The sequence below is a fragment of the Hemiscyllium ocellatum genome, chromosome 20, assembly GCF_020745735.1.
Source record: "Hemiscyllium ocellatum isolate sHemOce1 chromosome 20, sHemOce1.pat.X.cur, whole genome shotgun sequence".
In the NCBI taxonomy this organism is placed as follows: Eukaryota; Metazoa; Chordata; class Chondrichthyes; order Orectolobiformes; family Hemiscylliidae; genus Hemiscyllium; species Hemiscyllium ocellatum.
In genome coordinates, this window is record NC_083420.1 from 19,282,473 (window position 1) to 19,302,594 (window position 20,122).

General features: G+C 41.0%; 2 protein-coding genes across 4 annotated transcripts in view; one reads left to right on the top strand and one right to left on the bottom strand.

The window, feature by feature from the left end:
- The first annotated feature begins 747 nt into the window (after positions 1-747).
- On the top strand, positions 748-13,646 carry nthl1 (nth-like DNA glycosylase 1). Its single transcript, XM_060840181.1, has 5 exons — positions 748-1,319; positions 2,872-3,042; positions 5,987-6,146; positions 9,049-9,154; positions 10,677-13,646. Exons 1-5 carry the CDS (start codon positions 813-815, stop codon positions 10,861-10,863), a joined length of 1,131 nt encoding a protein of 376 aa, XP_060696164.1. The 5' UTR covers positions 748-812; the 3' UTR covers positions 10,864-13,646.
- A 3,602-nt stretch (positions 13,647-17,248) lies between these two features.
- Positions 17,249-20,122, bottom strand: part of LOC132825368 (Na(+)/H(+) exchange regulatory cofactor NHE-RF2) — a 127,987-nt gene continuing 125,113 nt past the window's right edge. For all 3 annotated transcript variants that reach the window (XM_060840553.1, XM_060840552.1, XM_060840554.1), the window contains one exon: positions 17,249-19,893. In XM_060840553.1, the coding sequence (XP_060696536.1) occupies positions 19,735-19,893 (159 nt within the window). In that variant the 3' untranslated portion in view covers positions 17,249-19,734. The remainder of the gene's footprint in view (positions 19,894-20,122) is intronic.

Consider the following 20,122-nt stretch of genomic DNA (forward strand, 5'->3'; position numbering starts at 1 on the left):
AAAAGGTAAAATGTAATTCTGCAAGAACAAACTCACTCTACAAATTTATATGTGTACGTGTTTGGGTTTGCGTTGGGTGGGGAGCGGGGATTATGAATGTCTGTAAGTGGTCTTTAGTGAGGTCTTGAGCATCTAATGAAGGAGCAGCGCTGTGAACGTTCGTGTTTTCAAATAAACCGGTTGGACTATAATCTGGCGTCGTGTGATTTTTGACCGTGTCCAACCCAGTTCAACACCAGCAGTTCCAAATTCTGTCTGATCGTCAATCCTTATTCCATGCTGGTTCTTTATCCACTGTCTCATGCCTTTTGATTTTGTTAAGCAACTTTCTCTGGGCGCCTTTATCAAAAAACTTCTGATAAACCAAATTTATTATGTCCACCAACGCCGTATTATCAACTTTGTCAGAGACAATCTCAAAAAACGGCAAGTTCGTCGAACACGATTTGCCATTTGCAAATACATGCTGATTTGACCCAATCAGGTCATTATTATCCAAATATACATTAATCGCATCCTCTACAACTGATTGTAACAAAGTCCCCATTACTGAAGTCAGGCGTCCTGAAAGGCAACAGGGTAAATCCCATTTTCTGCAGCATGTACAAGGATATTGTTGGGCCCAAAGTATCAGGAGTAGTATTCCCATGGGAAGATTGGGACCGGGAAAGGACCATTCTCTCCTTACAGGCTTATTCCCAGCCTTGGCTGGGATTCAGTGAACAGGACCATGGGGTTAAAGTAGGTCAGACCGCGCCAAGGCGAAGCCCCGCCCCAGAATCGAATGTTGTGACTCTCCCCCGGATTGATACATGTTAGCAGCGCGAGATTTAAAGGGACCGCGACCCTCAGCTCTCATTTCACAAAAAGTGGGCATTATGGCTACCTCGCCTTATTTTACATCAGGCGTACTGACTCGGAACATGAGCAGACGGGTGTGCGTGGCCAGGGAGCGGGATCATCACCCCGGCTCCAACTTAGCAAAGAGCCGTGCCGCTGGCAGGCCGGCAGTGGGCCAGCCCGGCCTCCAAATTCAAGCAGACCCGGTCGGAGCTGCCTCAGCGATCCGGCCTGGCAGCTCTCCTATACGCGGAAATGCACGGAGACAGAAAAGGGAGTCCTTGCAGACTGCTGGCGGTTCGGGCCGAAAGCTGAGCCGGCCGCAGTCTGCTTCCCCAGAAAAGGACACAAACTCTAAATGGGAGCCCAAGGACTGGAGGGAGCAGTTGGATAACATCAGGAAGATGAGGAAGGGCAGGGATGCGCCCGTGGATCACATGGGCGCTGAACAATGCTTCGACAAAACTGCAGCCCCCGAGGTAATTTGATAGAACCTAGATCCTGTGGCTAAACTGAAACTTGCACTTGTATAGCGACTTTCCTGACTCCCAAGAAGACACAACGTGCTTCAGAGTCAACTATATGCAGTATCTGGAGGTGGTAACCAGTTAGTATATAACAAGCTTTCACAAACAGCAATGAAATAAGTAATTATTTGTTCGGTGAGGTGTATGGATTGACAAGGAAACTATGCTAGGCGAAAGTGAGGACTGCAGATGCTAGAGATGCTAGAGTCAAGATTAGAGTGGTGCTGGAAAAGCGCAGCATCCGAGGAGCAAGAAAATCGAGGTTTAGAGCGCCCTTACTTTATCAGTTTGATAAGGTTCCCCATGGTAGGCTCATTCATTTAAAAAAGGAGGAATGGGATACTGGGAAACCTGTTCTGTCTGGATACAGAATTGGCTGGCCCACAGAAGATGGAGTTTGGTGGTTGATGGAAAGTATTCAGCCTGGAGTCCGTGACCAGTTTGTTCCGCAGGGATTGGTTCTGGGACCTCTGCTCTGTGACTTTTACAAATCTGGATGAGGAAGTGAAAGGGTGGGTTAGTAAATTTGCCGATGACACAAAGGTTGGTGGAGCTGTGGACAGTGTGGAAAGTTGTTGTAGGTTGCAACAAGACATGACGGGAAGCAGACCTGGACTGATAAGAGGCAGATGGAGTCCAACCTGGGAAAAATGTGAAGTCGTTCACTTTGGAAGGTTAAATTTAAATGCAGAATACAGGAAAAGCGACATTTCAGGCAGGAGCCCTTATCATCCCCTTTTCTAAGATCTTATAGTAATGTTGCGATTATCCCCGGTCCAGAGGCTTTTTGAGGCGAGAGAGAGTGGTGATGGTGAATGTTTAGCCTGAGCTTCACCACACCTCAAGTGAGTGGCAAGAAGGCAGGATCTCCATCAGTGAGCATGGGAATTGAACCCATGCTGTTGGTATACTCTGCATTATAAATCAATCATCCAGCTAACTGCTGAAAAATGTGTTGCTGGAAAAACGCAGCAGGTCAGGCAGCATCCAAGAAGCAGGAGAATCGGCATTTCGGGCATAAGCCCTTCTTCAGGCATTCCCAAAGAAGGGCTTATGCCCAAAACGTCGATTCTCCTGCTCCTTGGATGCTGCCTGACCTGCTGCGCTTTTCCAGCAACACACATTTTTCAGCTCTGATCTCCAGCATCTGCAGTCCTCACTTTCTCCATCTAGCTAACTGAGCCACCTGAGAAAAAGCCACAGAGCCTTGAGATGGGCTTAAACCCACAACCTCCTGATGCAGAGATGAGGGTGCTACAAAACTGACACACCTTGTCTGTGTCCTTTCCACACTTGCCATTTGGATTGAGATAAGGATAGCAGATGTTGGGCGACCCCCACTGGAGAGAAAGGAGAGCAGGAAAGAAATGCTCCACAAGTCTCCTTCATTCTTAATACTTAAAGGCATACTTGAAATTAAGATCAAAGTTGAAATAGGAATGGGTCTGCCTCAGCTGAATGTTGCCGCTGACTATTTTGATATGTTTTTATTGGAATTCTGCAGGTCATGAGGTATCAAGTGCTTTTGTCGCTCATGCTGTCCAGCCAAACCAGGGATCAGGTGACATTTGCAGCAATGAAGCAGCTAAGGGACCATGGCTTGACTGTGGACAACATCCTCAAGATGGATGATAAGACACTGGGAGAACTTATTTATCCAGTTGGATTCTGGAGGGTTAGTGCACATTTACTGAATCACTATCTTACAACCGAGCATCTCCTCAAATGCACTATCCCAATGCTCATCGCTCTACCATTAATAATAGAATTCAGCTACTTGGGCCCTCAGCTCTGCAGTTCCCTTCCTTAATCTTGCTGACTCTCTGCTTCTTTACATAGGTCCATCAAACTTACCCCTTTGACCAAGGTTTTGGTCACTGTCCTAAAGCTGGTAGGTATCGAAATTTGTTCTCTACCATGAAACAGCTCAGGAAGTTTTACTAGATGAAAGGGAAGATCATAAATCATGCCTGAATTTTAGTGTTAACCTTTGATCATTTTAGTGTTAATATTCGCTTTACGGCTTCCTATCAATGTTTGCCAAAGGGTATAGTTTGCATGTGATATCATGAGGAAAATTTTCACTTATTACATTTTAAGGTTTAAATTCCTGTTGCCAGTACAGTCCTGATATTTACTCTGTGCAACATGTGTACATTCCAAACCACCTAACATGTGATCAGTTATTCTGTCTGAAAATGTGTTGCTGGTTAAAGCGCAGCAGGTCAGGCAGCATCCAAGGAACAGGAAATTCGACGTTTCGGGCACAAGCCCTTCATCAGTTATTCTGTCTGTCAATCACTTCCTTACATGCAGATTAATTATTCAGTGGGCTAGTTGGCTTTTTAAATATCAAAGACATTTGCTATGCAGTGGTCAGTTTTATTCAAGGCTGCTTGTTGCACTATTCAATGTGAATCTGAGTTACTGCAAATTAGACCTGCTTTCTCTAGAATTTAGAAGGTTGAGGAATGATCTGATTGAAGTCTTCAAGATATTAATAGGTAAAGACTGGATACATAAAGATAAACTATTTCCACTAGCTGAGTATTTTACTACTAGGGGGCATAGTCTGAGAATTGGGGCCAGACCGTTCAGGAGAGATCTTAGGAAGCACTTCTACATACAAAGGGTGGTAGATGTTTGGAACTCTCTTCCGTAAACAATAGTGGATGCTGGGTAAGTTATTAATTTTAAATCTGAAATAGTAATTTTTTTGTTAAGTAGAAGTATTAAGGGATATGGCCAAAGACAGGTATATAGAGTTAGGCCACAGATCAGCCATAATCTCACTGAATAGTGGAAGACACTCAAGGTTGAATGGCCTACTTATGTTCCTAGCAATTGTGAGAATGATGGTAGTTTCAGAAACCTAGTGGTATCAATAAGAAACCCATCCCTTCTACTCACTTCCTTTCGAACATGCTGCATCTCATCTCCTTTTCACTTGGTATGTTTTTGAAATTCATCTACTACATGCAAGACTAGTATTTATTGTTTTTGTGTTAACTGATTTGTTAGGTCAAAGGTCAGTTCGCACTCTTGGTTCTTAATCTCATTACAACCTTGATTCAAACATGGACAATGAAGCCAAACTCCAGAGTCGAATTGACTATCCTGGACATCAGGGTAGTATTTGACAGTGTGTGGCATCAAGAAACCCTAAAAATGTTGAGAATGAGGATCAAGACTCTCTTGCCAGTAGAAGTCAATCATAGAACAAAGGAAAATGGTTCTGGTTATCAACAAAGTAAAAAATCACACATCAGGTTATAGTCCAATCGGTTTATTTGGAAGTCAATCTTCCTAGTCTGAGGATATCGCTGCAAGAGTTCCTCCCCGTGTTGTCTTCAGTCCACCCATCTTCACCTGCTTCATCAATGATATTCCCTCCAACGTAAGATCAGAAGTGGAGAGATTAGTTGATGATTGCAAAGTGCAATTCAAGATTCCTCAGATACTGAATGCCATTCCCACATTCCAAGGTATGGACAACTTTCAGGTCTGAGCTGGTAAGTGGCAAGTAACATTTATATACCATCTGAGTACTAGGCAATGGCAAACTCCAACTAGCGGGAATCTAACTATCTCCTCTTGACATTCACAATCATTACAAATGCTGAATACCCCACAATCAACATTTTGGGAGTTATCATCAACCAGAAATTTAATCAGTCCAGCCTTATATATTCTGTGTGACTCTAGCACCTCGTAAGGAGCTCAAAACATTCCAAGATCTAGCAATTCACTTGGTAGGTATTACCAGCTTAATCATTCAATCCCGCTTCCACTGACACATAGTGGCAGCTTTGTGTATCATCAGAGTAGCACTGTAGCAGTTTGCCAAGTGCCTTTCAACATAGACAAGCGGGAGGCTGGAAAAACACAGCAAGCCAGGCAGCAGCATCAAGTGGAGAGATCAGTTGTTTTGGTTATAACTCAGAAGAAGGCTTACACCTGAAACATTGACTTCTCCATCGCCTGATGCTGCCTGACTTATGTTCTTACAACCTCCTGCTTGCCTAATTTTTTTTTTGTCTCTAAATAAGTGTCTTTCAACAGCAGTTTCAAAACCTGCAATCATCACCACCTAGCAGAACAAGGGCAGCAGACGCGGAAACAATTCCCCTTGGACGAGTTGGACCAAAGGGTCTGTTTCCTTACAACCGCCTTTCTGACTTGAAACAGTATTGCCATGCCTTCACTGTCTCTGAATCAATATCATGGCTTTCCCTTAATAACAGCATTGTGGGAGTACCTACTGCAGCATTTTAAGAAGGTGGCTCACCACCTTCTCAAGGGCAATTAGGAATCGACAACGAATGCTGGGTAAGGGTGGAGGATTATTTTTCCCTATGGAAAAGGACATCAATGAACTGGCTTAGGTTCTACAATAATCCAATTACAATTATTAACATGATGACTGATTTTATTTAACTAATTGAGATTAAATCATTTGGCTGTTATGGGGGGATTTGAACACCTATTTCTGGATCATTATAGGCCAGGCCCCTGTCCAGTGACATAACCACTAGATTACTGCTGGCGCAACTGAAAGACAAAATTGATAGATTGTTATTATCTTTACATCTTATCCATTATATGATGTACCCATGCAGAATAAAGTGAAATACATCAAGCAGACCACAGCAATCTTGAAGGAGCAGTACAATGGTGACATTCCCAGCAGTGTCAGCGAGCTTCTGAAACTTCCAGGAGTGGGACCGAAGATGGCTCATCTCATCATGAAGCTAGCCTGGAATAACGTGTCTGGCATCAGTAAGTACCACAGGCACCAGTAACGTAATGAAATCAAGGAGTCAACTTAGACAGATCAGCTATCTGCCATTATATGGATATTACTGTCATGACAAAGTCTGAGAGCAGTAGCACTGTAGGAAAATACCAGACTTCCTGCTGCAAGAGCATCATTCTGGCAACAATGGTGTGTGTTCAGTCCCTGCCACTGGATGGTGCTGCAGTGCAGCATGAACTCTTGCATTCAATATTAATCTAGTGGACTCCTGGTACAAATCATCGACTATATCTACCTGCACTAATGGGTGAAGTAGTCAGCAAGGTCTTTTTAATGCTTGAAGAGGTGAGTTTGAAGGAAAAGCTTTGGGTGTTTTCTCAATGCTCTTTAAAATTTAACAATTCTCTTGGTGACAAGTCTTTGAAATATACATAATGATGCAAACTGCTTACACAGCAGAGATCCAAGTTGATATTTTTCTGGATGCTGGGTGGAACAGAAGCAGTTTGTTGGAAACTCTATGCCAATGCTTAAAACATCCATTGTGTAGAGTCAGATCAGGAAATAAACCCCATAAGTATTTGAAATTGAATATGTCAAGTTTTTTTTTAATTCTTATGGTTCTTGGAAGTCAATACAGCTATTGGGTAAATTGGAGGACTAGCAAATATGACTTGAACACACTCCAATGCAGAACTGATGAAATGATGCAAAGGCTTTGGGATGTCTTGAGGCTATGAAAGCTGTTGTATAAATGCATTCCTTCCTTTGCTTGCCTTTGAGCATTTGGCTTTGTATTTCATGTCTAGAAGATGACCTTAGACCAGGTAGGCTTAGTGTCTGTCAGATTGACCTCCCAGACCTGTACAGTGCAGTACTAAATTATTGAGGACTGAATTTATTATGACAATCTAGATAGCTAATCTGTCGCAATGAAAACAAAAAGGTTTGGATTTGTATGGCACCTTTCATAAGCACAGGACATCATGATTACTTCAGTTCTTTCAAAGTGAATCCACTGCTGTAAGGAAGGAAACCCCACAAACAATTTGCACAAAACAAACTGCCACAAATAGACATGTGATAGCCAACCGATGATCTATTTTAGTGAAGTTGGCCTAGGCCAAAAAAGCTTCCAGATCCTTTAGAATAATCTTTTCTGATGCACCTGAGAGGCCAACTGGGATGTTGCAGTAACGTTTCATTCAAAAGCACTTTGGATGATGCAACACCTCCTTAATGCTGTTGGCCTAGATTGTGTATGTCCAGAGGGGCTACTTGAATGCACTACTTGGAGGTGAGAGCATGACATACTAAAAGTTTGTAAATTTTCAGTTGTTTTATTCCCATGCTTGTTCCTCCATTATTTACACAGCTCTGTTCATTAACTGTTAAACATTAAAGTGTGCACCATGTCTTCTGTGTGGTGTGGAGGTGCCAGTATTGGACTGGGGTGGACAGAGTTAAAAATCACACAACACCAAGTTATAGTCCAACAGATTTATTTGAAAGTACAAGCTCTTGGAGTGCTGCTCCTTCATCAGCTGGCTAGTGGAGCAGGATCATAGGACACAGAATTTAAAGTATTCAAGTATCATAGAACTGATGCAATATATTGAACAAACTTAGATTGCTGTTAAGTCTTTAATCACTTAGAATGGGGGTGTGAGATTGACTGACTGCCAGGATTCTCGAGGTTGGTGCTGAGAGACTGTGTTTCTGCTGGTTGTCAAATCTAAACACGGGTGAACAGCCCCAAAATAAGAGGACAATCATTTGGGACTGAGCTGAAGAAAAAATACTCAAACTGTGAAATTCTCTGCCCCACACAAGGGTTATGGAAGCTTTATCATTGTTGAAAGTATTTAAGACTGGGAAAGAGGGATATTGGACTCTGAGGAAGTTGCGGGGGGCACAGGAAATGGAGGTGAGGCCCAAGATGATCATGCCAAGTTGTCAGAAGCTAAATTATTACGAGATTCTTTTACTCTCATATAGACTGCTTATGTGCAGGGATCCAGAGTCCCAAAATGAAGGTGTCTCACATGTTGGTGTCCAAGTTTGTTCCACCTTGAGTGAACAGTCTGGACAAATCTAATTTATGGGTCAATATCAACAGTAATATCAATACCGTTTGGGCAGAATTGGCATTCAAAGATGATCGGGATTTGAAGTGTACGTGAGCTTGACCCAAAACCAGTTGCACTTGAGTTTCCACTGGTTCAAGGTTCACGTTTTATCCCAGTCAAAGCTGTCCATGTTCCCAGGTGACTGTTACCTGCTTCTGCCATTTGTGATGATTAAGGAAGGCTCTTTAAATTGCATTCATTTTCTTAGGCAATTTGACCAGACAATTTTTCATTTTTCAAAAACATTACTAGGAAACAACTGCTGTTCACCAGTGAAAGGTATAAATTGTTAAGTATACTTCTTAAAAAATCATTTTCTGATTTTTAATTGGGTTATTCACAAGTGAAGCACTAGATACCCTGATTAAAAATGCTTTCTTTGGTGATAAGCGTATTTTTATCTGTATTACTATAGCAACCCCCTGGCTCCAAGACTTAAATGTATAGAAAGAGAAACAAATAAGTGGTTATGTTCTGGTATGTTGGCCGTGGCATTGATTCATAGCAACTTCTGCAATTGTGATTATAGAACTTGACTTTTACTTGGACTGTAACTTCACCACTTTTTGGGTGCAATTTTCCAACAATGAATTAGTTTTAAATTGCCTCCTTCAATATTCCACTCAAACTCCTCTTGTTTGCCCAAGAGCACTAGTTAATCCTAGAGAATATTTAATGCAATCCAAAATTTGTAACATAGTGTTGTTAATTTGGTTTGATAAATCCATTTCACAAGCACTTCATCCACCTCAGCACCCAACTAACTCCTTTTGCCTGTTTTAATTTTTCATTCCAGGTGTTGACACCCATGTGCATAGAATCACAAATCGACTGAAGTGGGTCAAAAAAGAAACCAAAACCCCAGAGGAAAGCAGACTGGCGCTGGAAGAATGGATGCCACGGTAAACTGGGCTTGGGAGGAGACCTCTAAATGTAACCAAGTGATGGTACATGTAGTACAGTCAGACAACCAATAACTGAAGATGGGTCACACCTTGCAGGGAGCGAAGTTGACTCAGTAGCAGGACTATACACGATTTGGAGATGCCGGTGTTGGACTGGGGTGTACAAAGTTAACAATCACACAACACCAGAATTCTGTGTGTTAGGATTGAGACCTCCACTATCACCTGATGAAGGAGCATCGCTCCAAAAGCTAGTGTGCTTCCAATTAAACCTGTTGGACTATAACCTGGTGTTGTGTGATTTTTAACTTCGGACTATACACTTAATGGTAAGGTCCTAGGGAGTTGCTGAACAAAAATGACCTTGGAGTGCAGGTTCATAGCTCCTTGAAAGTAGAGTCGCAGGTAGATAGGATAGTGCAGAAGGCTTTTGGTTTGCTTTTCTTTATTGGTCAGAGTATTGAGTATAGGGAGTTGGGGGGTCATGTTGCGGCTGTACAGAACATTGGTTAGGCCACTTTTGGAATGTTACGTGCAATTCTGGTCACCTTCCCATCGGTAGGATGTTGTGAAACTTGAAAGGGTTCAGAAAAGATTTACAATGTTGTTGCCAGGGTTGGAGGATTTGAGCTATAGGGAGAGGCTGAACAGGCTGGGACTGTTTTCCCTGGAGCATTGGAGACTGAGGGGTGACCTTATAGAGGTTTATAAAATCATGAGGGGCATGGATAGGGTAAATAAACAAAGTCTTTTCCCTGGAGCGGGGGAGTCCAGAACTAGAGGGCATAGGTTTAGGGTGAGAGGGGAAAGATATAAAAGAGACCTAAGGGGCAACTTTTTCAAACAGAGGGTGGTATGTGTATAGAATGAGCTGCCAGAGGAAGCGGTGGAGGCTGGTACTATTGCAACATTTAAAAGGCATCTGGATGGGTATATGAATAGGAAAGGTTTGGAGGGATATGGGACAGTAAGTGTAAGTAGATTTGGTTGGGACATCTGGTTGGCATGAACGAGTTGGACTGAAGGGTCTGTTTCTGTGCTGTACATCTCTATGACCTGATTTAATTCTTTTGCAGAATGTAGATGTTTCTACTGATTGCCTGAAGCCTTCCTATGCAGCAGGCTGAATATGGATCGCTCTTGATTTTTTAAATTTGTTTTACATCCAGAAATGCTCTTACACACCAGCGAATGTTTTATTTAATCACTGATATTAAATCAAAATTCTTCTTCCTTAAACCATTTAATTTACCAACATGACAGCATCTAGTGACATCCTTCCATCATGGTGTTGCACAACAAACTCAAAGTACCCTCCCCTTTCCTCCCTAAATCCATACAGAATCCCCTCTCCCTCTGCCCCCATCTTTTACAGCAAATGCTTTCCCACCTTAGATCCCTGCATCCATCTCACTTTGTGTTCACAATTCATGGACTTGATTTTTGTGGAATCAGCCTATGGAAATCCCACAAAGAACTATATTTTTTAATGTATGCCTCCCCCTCCTTTCTCTTTCAGGGAGCTCTGGAGTGAGACCAATTGGCTGCTGGTGGGCTTTGGTCAGCAGATGTGCCTGCCAGTGAATCCTCGCTGTACTGTATGTCTCAACAGAGATATCTGTCCCACAGCCAAGAACAATCTTCGGAAAACAAATCCCAGGCTTCCTCCCAGCTCTCCGCTTCAGCCTTGCCAACAGCAACAATAATTAAATCCTTGTGTTTAAATGTTAGATCGCGGTATAAATTATTCAAAGGCTGGGGAGATGTTTGTCCCAAAGTTAACTAAAACAGAACTGTTTGTGATCTTGTCAGTGAATTCCAGTTGCTAGTGGAGTATTGAACTCAACTGAATAATGATGTTCCCAGTGAGAACACTATGTAGTTCGTAAAGATGCATCAGTAGCAGGACTGAGTATTGCAGCCTGGTGGCAAGTGCCACATACTGAGAAAGCCAGGCAAGTCTCCTGTACGAATGTGCAGCTTTACATGGTATTCAGATGCATCACTAGTAAACAAAATGGTTGAAATTCCACTGAGCACTACAGCAGGGGGGGTGCTGTGGCTAGTACTGCTGCCTCACAGCGCCAGGAACCCAGGCTTGAGTCCACCCTTGGACGGCTGTTTGCGTGAGTTTCCTCCCACAGTCCAAAGATGTGCATGGACAGGTTGGTTTCCATGGGAAATGCAGGGTCTGAGTGGGGCGTTCTTAATGGGGTTGGTGTGGACTCAATAGACGAAAAGGCCTGCTTTCACACTGTAGGGATTCTGTGATTCTAGCCTGCTGGTTAAGGTACTTGTTTTAAATTCTAATATCCTCCATGCTTCATTGGATAAACAGCATGAACCAGTGTGGGCAATAATTTTCCTTGAGCTTGCCAACCAATGCTTTGAAAATAGAACTTAAATGATTACTTAGCATCCCTTATTAACCTGTGGTTTGGAGTACATTTTGTGCAAGTAAATAAAAGCGTGGTAGTACTCTTGTTTGGCATATCTATTTTTGGTGAATGCTTTTTTTAAAACAAAGAATTTTCGTTATATTGCCTCCTCCCTCCCCACCCCACCAAATCCCCTAGACCAGGAAAATAGGACATTTATTCTCTCATCTGTCCTACTCTAATCAGCCTGTTTATGGGTTAAGATTACTTTACAGTTTCATTTCATTGGAAGTTAGAAGCATTTATATCTGAAAGTTGATAGGACTGTTTTATTTTGAATGGCCTTAATGCAAGTGGATAAATATTTCATACAACAGATGCCAGATACAAATCTAAATAAAAGCAGAACAGTCGTGGAAATACTCAACTTTAAATTAGCTAGCAACGGTTAATAGAGAAACAGAACAGACATCAAAGGGAGAGTGTTTCATTAGTTTTAAATGAAGGGCCATCAGCCTGGGATGTCAATCCGGTGTTTTCTGCCTCCACAAATGCTGCCTAATCGACTGAGTATTTCTGATACAGGTGACAGAGATGCTTCACTCTGCATAATAATAACTTTGGGATTTCAATACTCTCTCACTGCACCCTTTTCCATTTAGCACTAGCCAAGCCCTGCAATTTTTTTACTTTCCTTTCAGCCCTGTGCTCTTACCAGTTACAACACTAAAGAAACATCAAAGACTTGCTGTACTTGTCTGCTGTAAGGAACAAGACCAATGGCCAGAAGTGAACTAGACACAGCAAGTTATAAAAGGTTTGGAAGCCGCAAGGAAACAAATCAATTTATAATGCCAAAGGTTATGACAAAGTAATGGTTACACTGCCCATCCTCTTAATTCCTTTGGTTGTTATTTCAACACACAATAATTAATTTATTCATTTAAATGTAAGACTGGAACATCAGGGCATCATGGTGGCTCAGTGGTTAGCACTCATGCTGCCTCATAGCACGAGGGTCCTAGGTTCGATTCCAGCTTCAGGCGACTGTGTGGCGCTTGCATGTTCTCCCCGTGTCTGCGTTTCCTCCCACAGTTCAAAGATGTGCAGGTTAGGTGAATTGGTCATGCTAAATTGCCCATAGTGTTGGGTGCATTAGTCGGTGAGAAATGGGTCTGGTTGGGTTACTCTTCAGAGGGTCAGTGTGGACTGGTTTGGCCAAAGGGCCTGTCTCAACACTGTAGGGAATCGAATCAAATCTTAAACATATAAAATGTGCTTTCACTAATATCACCAGCACAGATGTCTAGGCCATACTTTGATAACTGGTTGAATTGTGTATAGTCTGGCACTAGTTATGTTTAACCCAGTGCAGATTTGTGAAAACCAACCTTAGTACCATAGAATTCAAACACATCAACATCAGAAAATTCTAGTATAACAGTGTATGAGGTAGATGCTGTGGAAATTTTAGGGCAACTCATTGTCAACTCTGTATAAATGTAAAAAAAAAAGTCTGTAATTCTGATTTTGTATTTGTAGCATATTACCTTCTTTATTTTGCATCTTGTATGATCAGCAGCAGTATGTACAGCCAGAGTGTATTATGGGTATTGAGAGAAGTTGAAATAACCAACTCGTCTCTCTTCATGCAGTTTAACTGTCTCATGGGCGAATACAGAACCTCTTATTTTACAGATTTGAAGTATTTGGGAAAACGGTTTTAAATATATAGAAGTTATCAGGAAAAACAAAAACAATCTTAAGGGGTTAGATGTGCACCCAAATTGGAGTGTGGCTTATGCGCCAAAACTTGCTGGGATATTTAAAACGGAATAGGCAAGATTATTCAGCCTGTTGAACACATGCCTTTCAAGGTATGTTCAGGAAAATAAACAGCAGATGATGCGAGGAAAGTACCGGCAAGCCCAAATACTGAGATATGGGATGTATGCAGTTGGCAATACTGTTCAATAACTTAGCTCTTCCCCTGAGCTTTGGATGCCAAGAGGGAAAGGTTTGTTACTATGTTATTTAAACTCAACTAGAACGTACAATGTAAACACAAATTCCACTATTTGCATGGAAATAAAACTGTTGCATACAATGAGCATGAATGGTCATAAGTTGTTTTTTTCCAAAAAGTCTAAGATTTTATGGTCTGACTTTTATGAATGGGTTCAATTTTGCTATTGTCTTGCTTTACATAGTTGAATTCAGCAAGTTTATCTTAAAAACAAGTTCACCATGGCCTGCCCTACTTGCAAATGATTAGTGTTCTCTCCCTGTGACCTTCTTGATTCTAATAATTCTTTGATTTGACTTGCCACCATTTAAAGTGTAGCTGAGAAGCAATGTAAAGGCAAGGAACAGTGAACATCAAATCATAAAACAGAATGAGGGACAAGCAGCTACATAAGTCAAGTAGTTGTATTTGGTTGGCTTCAACCTTGGATTGTGGAATCATAAAAACAAAACAAGGTCATAGTTCGGACAACCAGGGAAATAATTCAAAGAGACAACAGGTTTTCATTGTCATAGAGATGTACAGTACAGAAACAGACCCTTTGGTCCAACCCGTCCTTACAGACCAGATATCCTAAATTAATCTAGTCTCACTTACCAGCATTTGGCTCATATCCCTCATGGTTCCATTCATCTTCACAGGGAGGTGTTAATGTCTCTTCTGGAGTGGTGAGGTGCTTCCATTGTCCTGTTCCTGGAGCACATCCTTGCTGGTGCCTGTCTGTCCATCCTGCTCTGTGTGGCTTTGGTATTGCTGGGTTGTGAAACTGCCCTTAGGGCTTTGACATATCTGTGGTGCTTTGTCATGTCCATGGGAGCTTAAAGTGTATTCCCTTGTCTGCATGCTGTCTGATTCAACTTGTGAGCTGCTCGGGAATTCTGGGTGTTCTGGTACAGTTTGGCCAATTTTGCTTTTGTGGGCCTATTGTGGGTTAGCAAATCTTTTCCCACAGTCCCCCCTCAGCCTCCAATGCTCCACGGAAAATAGCACCAGCCTACGCAGCCTCTCCCTTTCAAACCTTTCAACCCTAGCAACATCCTTGTAAGTCTTTTCTCAACCCATTCAAATTTCACAACATCCTTCCTATAGGAGACAGACCAGAATTGAACAGTATTCCAAAAGTGGCCTAGCCACTCTGAAGTGGTCTATCCTGATGTTTGTACTTCCCATCTGGTTCAGCTTTCTTCTGAATCCTTTCCCTGTCATGTAATTATTTAGCTTCCCCTCAAAGATTTCTCTCGTGTACACTTCAACTACTGTGATAGCATATTCCATATTATAACTAAATCTCATGGTCCCTTCCATTGCATATATCAATATCTTCTCTTACTAGATGGACTTTGGCTAAAAGACCTGTTTGTTCACTGCTAGAGGAAAGAGTTGCAGCCTGATCAGTGCTTCCGGAGAATTATAACCCCTCAGTTCACAACCACAGTGCCAGAAGTTTTGGTTTAAATTCTACAACATGTAAGAATCCATGCAGTGGGCTTCATTTGAAGCAACAGGGCTTAAAAACATTGTGACGACACAATTATATCACCAAAATAAAAACTGGGGGTTGCAAGGAGAAGGAGATTACACTACATATAATACAATACAATACAATACATAGAATAATCTCTTACATAAAGACTTGGAGTATGATCTTCTTTTATACTTAGTTATTCAAACCTGCATCCTTGGGGGAAAAGAAACGTGCACAAAATTCCAAGCTGACGCATTTCCAGGTCATTACATGTTTTGTGACTGCTCGTCCTCACATGGACATGCTCAAAAGCTCATGAAGGGGAAATGTAAACACAGTTGATGAGAATTACTGTAAATCGAGGTTGAATCTGCCAATCACTGCTATTTGCTCATCCCCTAGATTTCCGAGATCAGAGCTGACAAAAGAATTTCTTCTTCCTGTTTGGGTTTTTGCTAACAATTTAAGAATCCATTCCTTTCAAAATCTTGTTCAAACAGAGCAGATAAAATTTGCCTCAAATTAAAAAATCTTCCATCTGTATTTTGACCTTGCCTTCCCCACTTTTTTTTTTAAAAAGCTAACTTTCAAAACAAAGTGCTGGAGAAACACTGTACACCTAGTAGCATCTGAGAAAACAAACAGCTTTAACATTCAACCCAATATGACTCTTCCACAGGATAGACTAAGTATTTGGAGTAATCAGTACAAGGATGACCCTGTGCCCAGAGAATATGATTTCAAGTGTTTTTACACATAATGGCACTGCAGAGTGCCTGGGAAAAGTACAGCAGAAACAGACCCTTTGGTCCAACTCATCCATGCCAACCAGATATTCTAAATTAATGTAGTCCCATTTGCCAGCGTCTGGCAGATATCCCTCTAAACACCTCCCATTCAAATACCCATCCAGATGCCAAGAGGAAAACATAACAATGGGTTTTGGGGGTTGGGGAGTGTAGTCCCAAAGCAAAAGATTGCAAAAAAAATTCTTAATTATACTCCAAACTGAAAGTCTTCTGTAAACCAGCCACAAACTGGCAAACCCCCAACATTCCTGAACCATAACATGAGAAAGACCTTGGCTGCACTGGTGGGTGATTGATAATATTTAGGTTGGCAGAGTGCCAATACAACTCTGTATCTAGGATGCTTTGACATGGTTAGATACGAAAAAAAATCAAAGTTGCCGTTTAACAATTGAGTATTTTCCCTAAAGTGGATTTCTAGGAGTTTTGTTTAGCATTGTTTGAAATTATAATCACAGAAAAATTGCAGCACACAATGTGTGAATTAAGAATGAAGCAATATTGGCGAAGCTATGTGAAAAGGAGTAGCACTAACTGCAAAGAGCTATCACAGATGCAATGGGCTGAATGGTTTCTTTCTGTGCTGTAATATTAAATGGAAATAAATATCCCATCTGCATCTGACTAGGGGAATTACTTTTCAATAATATTGCAGCAGAAAATACCAAAATGGTAATGGTTTGGAGCGCTGGTTATCAAGAAAGGAGGGCCAGTGGGTTGAAGAAAAGTAACAGATGCTTCAGGCAGATGCAGGATGGAGAACGGATTCTCTTCACTCTAGTAATATTTATAAAGGAAACGCTGAAATGACATTTTCCATCAATGAACAGGCTGGAAAATTCTTGCAAATATCAGGCTGAGAACACAGAAGTACAAGGAACAAGATTTTCTAACTCATTCACCCAACTCAGACCCCATTCAAGACCTCCATTCTTGCTGGGCTGTTAAAGGAAGTGTAATAAAAGCACTAATGAAAAGTCAGCATGATCTGAACCCAACCAATCTCCAATTTTCCCCAGACCCCCACCTTCAGGTCGTTGTGCCCTGTCCAATTCTGGCTGCTCACAGATTCCTACATTAATCCATTATTGATGGGCCAGTCTTCAGCTGCCTCTCCCCTCCACCTCTCTAAAATGCCTTCTTCTTTCAAAGTACTTCCTAAAACCTATCTATTGGACCATCTCCAAAGCTCACCCATTCCAGTGTCTCCTCTTGGGGTTCAGAGAGGGATTCCATCCGTTAGTCACATCTGTGAAATGCCTGGGAAAGTTTTAATTCATTAAAGGCACGACATCAAGGAAAAGTCTGATATGGATGGCATCAATTTGTAGACAATTAAAAGGCATGTGGATTGCAATGCTATCCAAACTCCAACTGAATGAACTGAAAGCAGCCAGTTTTGTCATGCTGAGATACATTTATTGACAATATACAGTATACACAGAAGACCATATTATACAAGTTACTGAAATGTGCTTATGAGGTTTTCAAACTAGATTTCCAGACGTATAAGACATAATGACCGCACAAATCACTGGTATCAGAAATCTGCCTGATTATATAAATGTTTACATGCTTCCTTCAAGTAGCTATTTATCTTGCATTATTGACTGAAATGTATTCAGCTAGAAAGCAAAGATTATTCAGTTCCTATAACAGATGGTTTTCATGCTGATTAATACTTTCCACCTCTCAAGGCTGACGACAGTCCACAAACCATCTAATTTTCCTAATCAGCATTTCACTTTTTCCAGCTCATTTTGTTTCTAATACTTTAAACTGAAATAAAAACAACATAAAAATCCTGTGAATGCTGGAAAATCAGAAACAAAAAAATGATGATCAGTTAGCATCTTAGAGAGAAATACAGAGCATTAAATATTTCAGATCAAATGATCCACTATAAGATTTTAATGGTGATAGTAATCAACTTGAACTATTAACCCTAAAATAAATGCAAAATATTACAGTTGCTGGATATTCTGAAATAAAAATAAAGTGCTGGAGCAACTCAGCAGGTATGGCAGCATTCGTGGACAGAAATAAACTTGATGCTTCAAGTCCAATTAATGGTTTCTCTTTCCACAGGTGCTGCTGATCTTGTTTAGTTTGTCCAAAGCTATGTTTGTATTTCTGAAATATTAACACTGTTTTGTCTCTCCAAAGATGCTTCCTGAGTTGCCGAGTTTTCCAACATTTTCAGGTTTTATACAAAGATATGTTGAATGTTTGTGGTTGTTTCAGTCTAAGAAGTTACAAGATCCATGCAAATCCCAAACAGTGTTATCCTCCATTAGCAGTGTTAAGCAATGTTTGTCATTATTTTATACCTTGAATATGTAGAAACTATTCAAAATGTGGCACCTAGATTTTGGCCTTGTGAGTAAGAGTCATTAAAATATACGAGGTTGGAAACAAGACAGCCACGGTGTGTCACAAGAGTACAAAGTTAAAAGCTGAGCATTGCAACAACAAAAAAATTATCCAAGAATTGCAGCCAGCTGCAGAAGGGGGTCTCGCTTGCAACTAGAGCACACGTGCACACAAAGTGATTTATTCTATTCTCAGAAAACATTTAAAAAGGTAACGTAGTGGAAAATGTAGTTTAAACAGGAAGAGCTGGTCAGAATCTAAAACACTGAAATGTATTGACCTCCCACCCTTTGCAATTCTCAGTCAATGCAGCAAATACATTTTTGACGATCTCAAACCAATTCTTTCAACTACTTTCACCTCATTAGAGCACCGACCTGCAGGAATCCTTAGAATACATGTTTCAAATAGATTTTATTACTGTATTCATTCGGGGATCAACATGAATACTTCAAGTTAGTTTGGTTAATTCCAACCATTGTATTTTGTTGATAAAACCCACAAATGAACCTTACTTCTGAACAAAATCAATCTAAACCTATTGTGAAGCATGTGCTTATTAATGGACAACCAGTGATGGTATTGAATATACCTTGCTATCCCCAACGCCATCCAATGATATTTCAGTGCGTGCTGAGACAATATTTAATCTCTATTATTAGCACTCAATTGTCATTGCTTGAAATAACTCCGTTTGCTTAGTGACTGATTACAATCACTATAAATCTCGTGAAAATGTTGCGGGGAAAATACGTAAAAAATATTTTCAATGCTGCCTAAAACAGCAGTTAGTATACAAAAATAAAAGAGTTGAGACATTTCTTATGTGCAGTAAATGGTTCCTCTATCTAGTGTATTACATGAAGGCTTTAATGCTCAGGAATATAATACGCCACATACCTCCCCCTCTTACCTGCCTCACGATTTGTAAATTCCATTAAAACTAATAAGACTGCATTTCAAGCACCATCTGGTGAAACTATAACCTGTGACAGTGTTAAAAAAAACAGGACCAGGTAAACAAAGACACTTAACCAGGCAGCTCTATAAACACTTAACAGAAAGGCCAGCATGTTGCTCGAGTGTAAGGATTGGCAGACTGGAGGCTATTAGACGAGACAAATAAAATCATATGCGAACTGTCACAAAAGACATTCTACTTCAGAAAGTAAGACTAATAATCCAGTTATTCTGTCCTGTAATGAAGGCTAATTGCAATAACCAGAACCCAGCCCTTGTAAAAAAAAATTAAGCAAAAAAAAAACAAACCTGATGGAAAAACACAGTCATTTAGCTTGATTAAAACTGCGCTACAACAAATCTTATGCAAGATATACCTCAAGCACAAAGCAAATAAGCAGCTGGCATAAATATGTTTTGGTCACAGTCTTTTAATGATCATATTAACAGGCATTTTTTTCTACCATGCCAGCAAATTGATACAGAGGGGCAAAAAAAAATTGAATGATGTTAAGTCTGCTTGAAGGTCAGGAGTACAGAAATGTTCATAGGACAATCCATCCAGTTTAAAAGTTGCTGAAAATTTCATGCTTCTTGTTCCAGTCCATTGGAGGTGCCCTCTTGTTCTTACGTTTAGCCTGCACTTTCTCTCTGGTTTCAGCTGCTGTAGGACTTAGATTCAATCCACTCTCTACAAACGGGTCATTCTCCAGTTCTCCTTTCACCTGCACGGGTTTGAAAGGGAAGAATAAGTAAATACACAAGAGAAAGATCACTGGCTCAAGTGATTGGGAAAGGAAGGGTAGTGGGCATGAGTGGGTAAGGGGGCAGGGATAAAGAGTGCACATGAAAGGTAGAAAGTAGGAACTTGGGGTTGTGGGCAAGCCCAATAGGAGGCTATTACAACCGCATTGGGGATCCATTGGCTAGGTGTAAATGACACATCCACTAACA

Coding starts and splice junctions, on each gene's coding strand:
- nthl1 (XM_060840181.1), top strand. CDS start 813: ATGTTAGCAGCGCGAGATTTAAAGGGACCGCGACCCTCAGCTCTCATT. Junction 1,320..2,871: donor ACAAAACTGCAGCCCCCGAG/GTAATTTGATAG, acceptor GGAATTCTGCAG/GTCATGAGGTATCAAGTGCT. Junction 6,147..9,048: donor GAATAACGTGTCTGGCATCA/GTAAGTACCACA, acceptor TTTTCATTCCAG/GTGTTGACACCCATGTGCAT.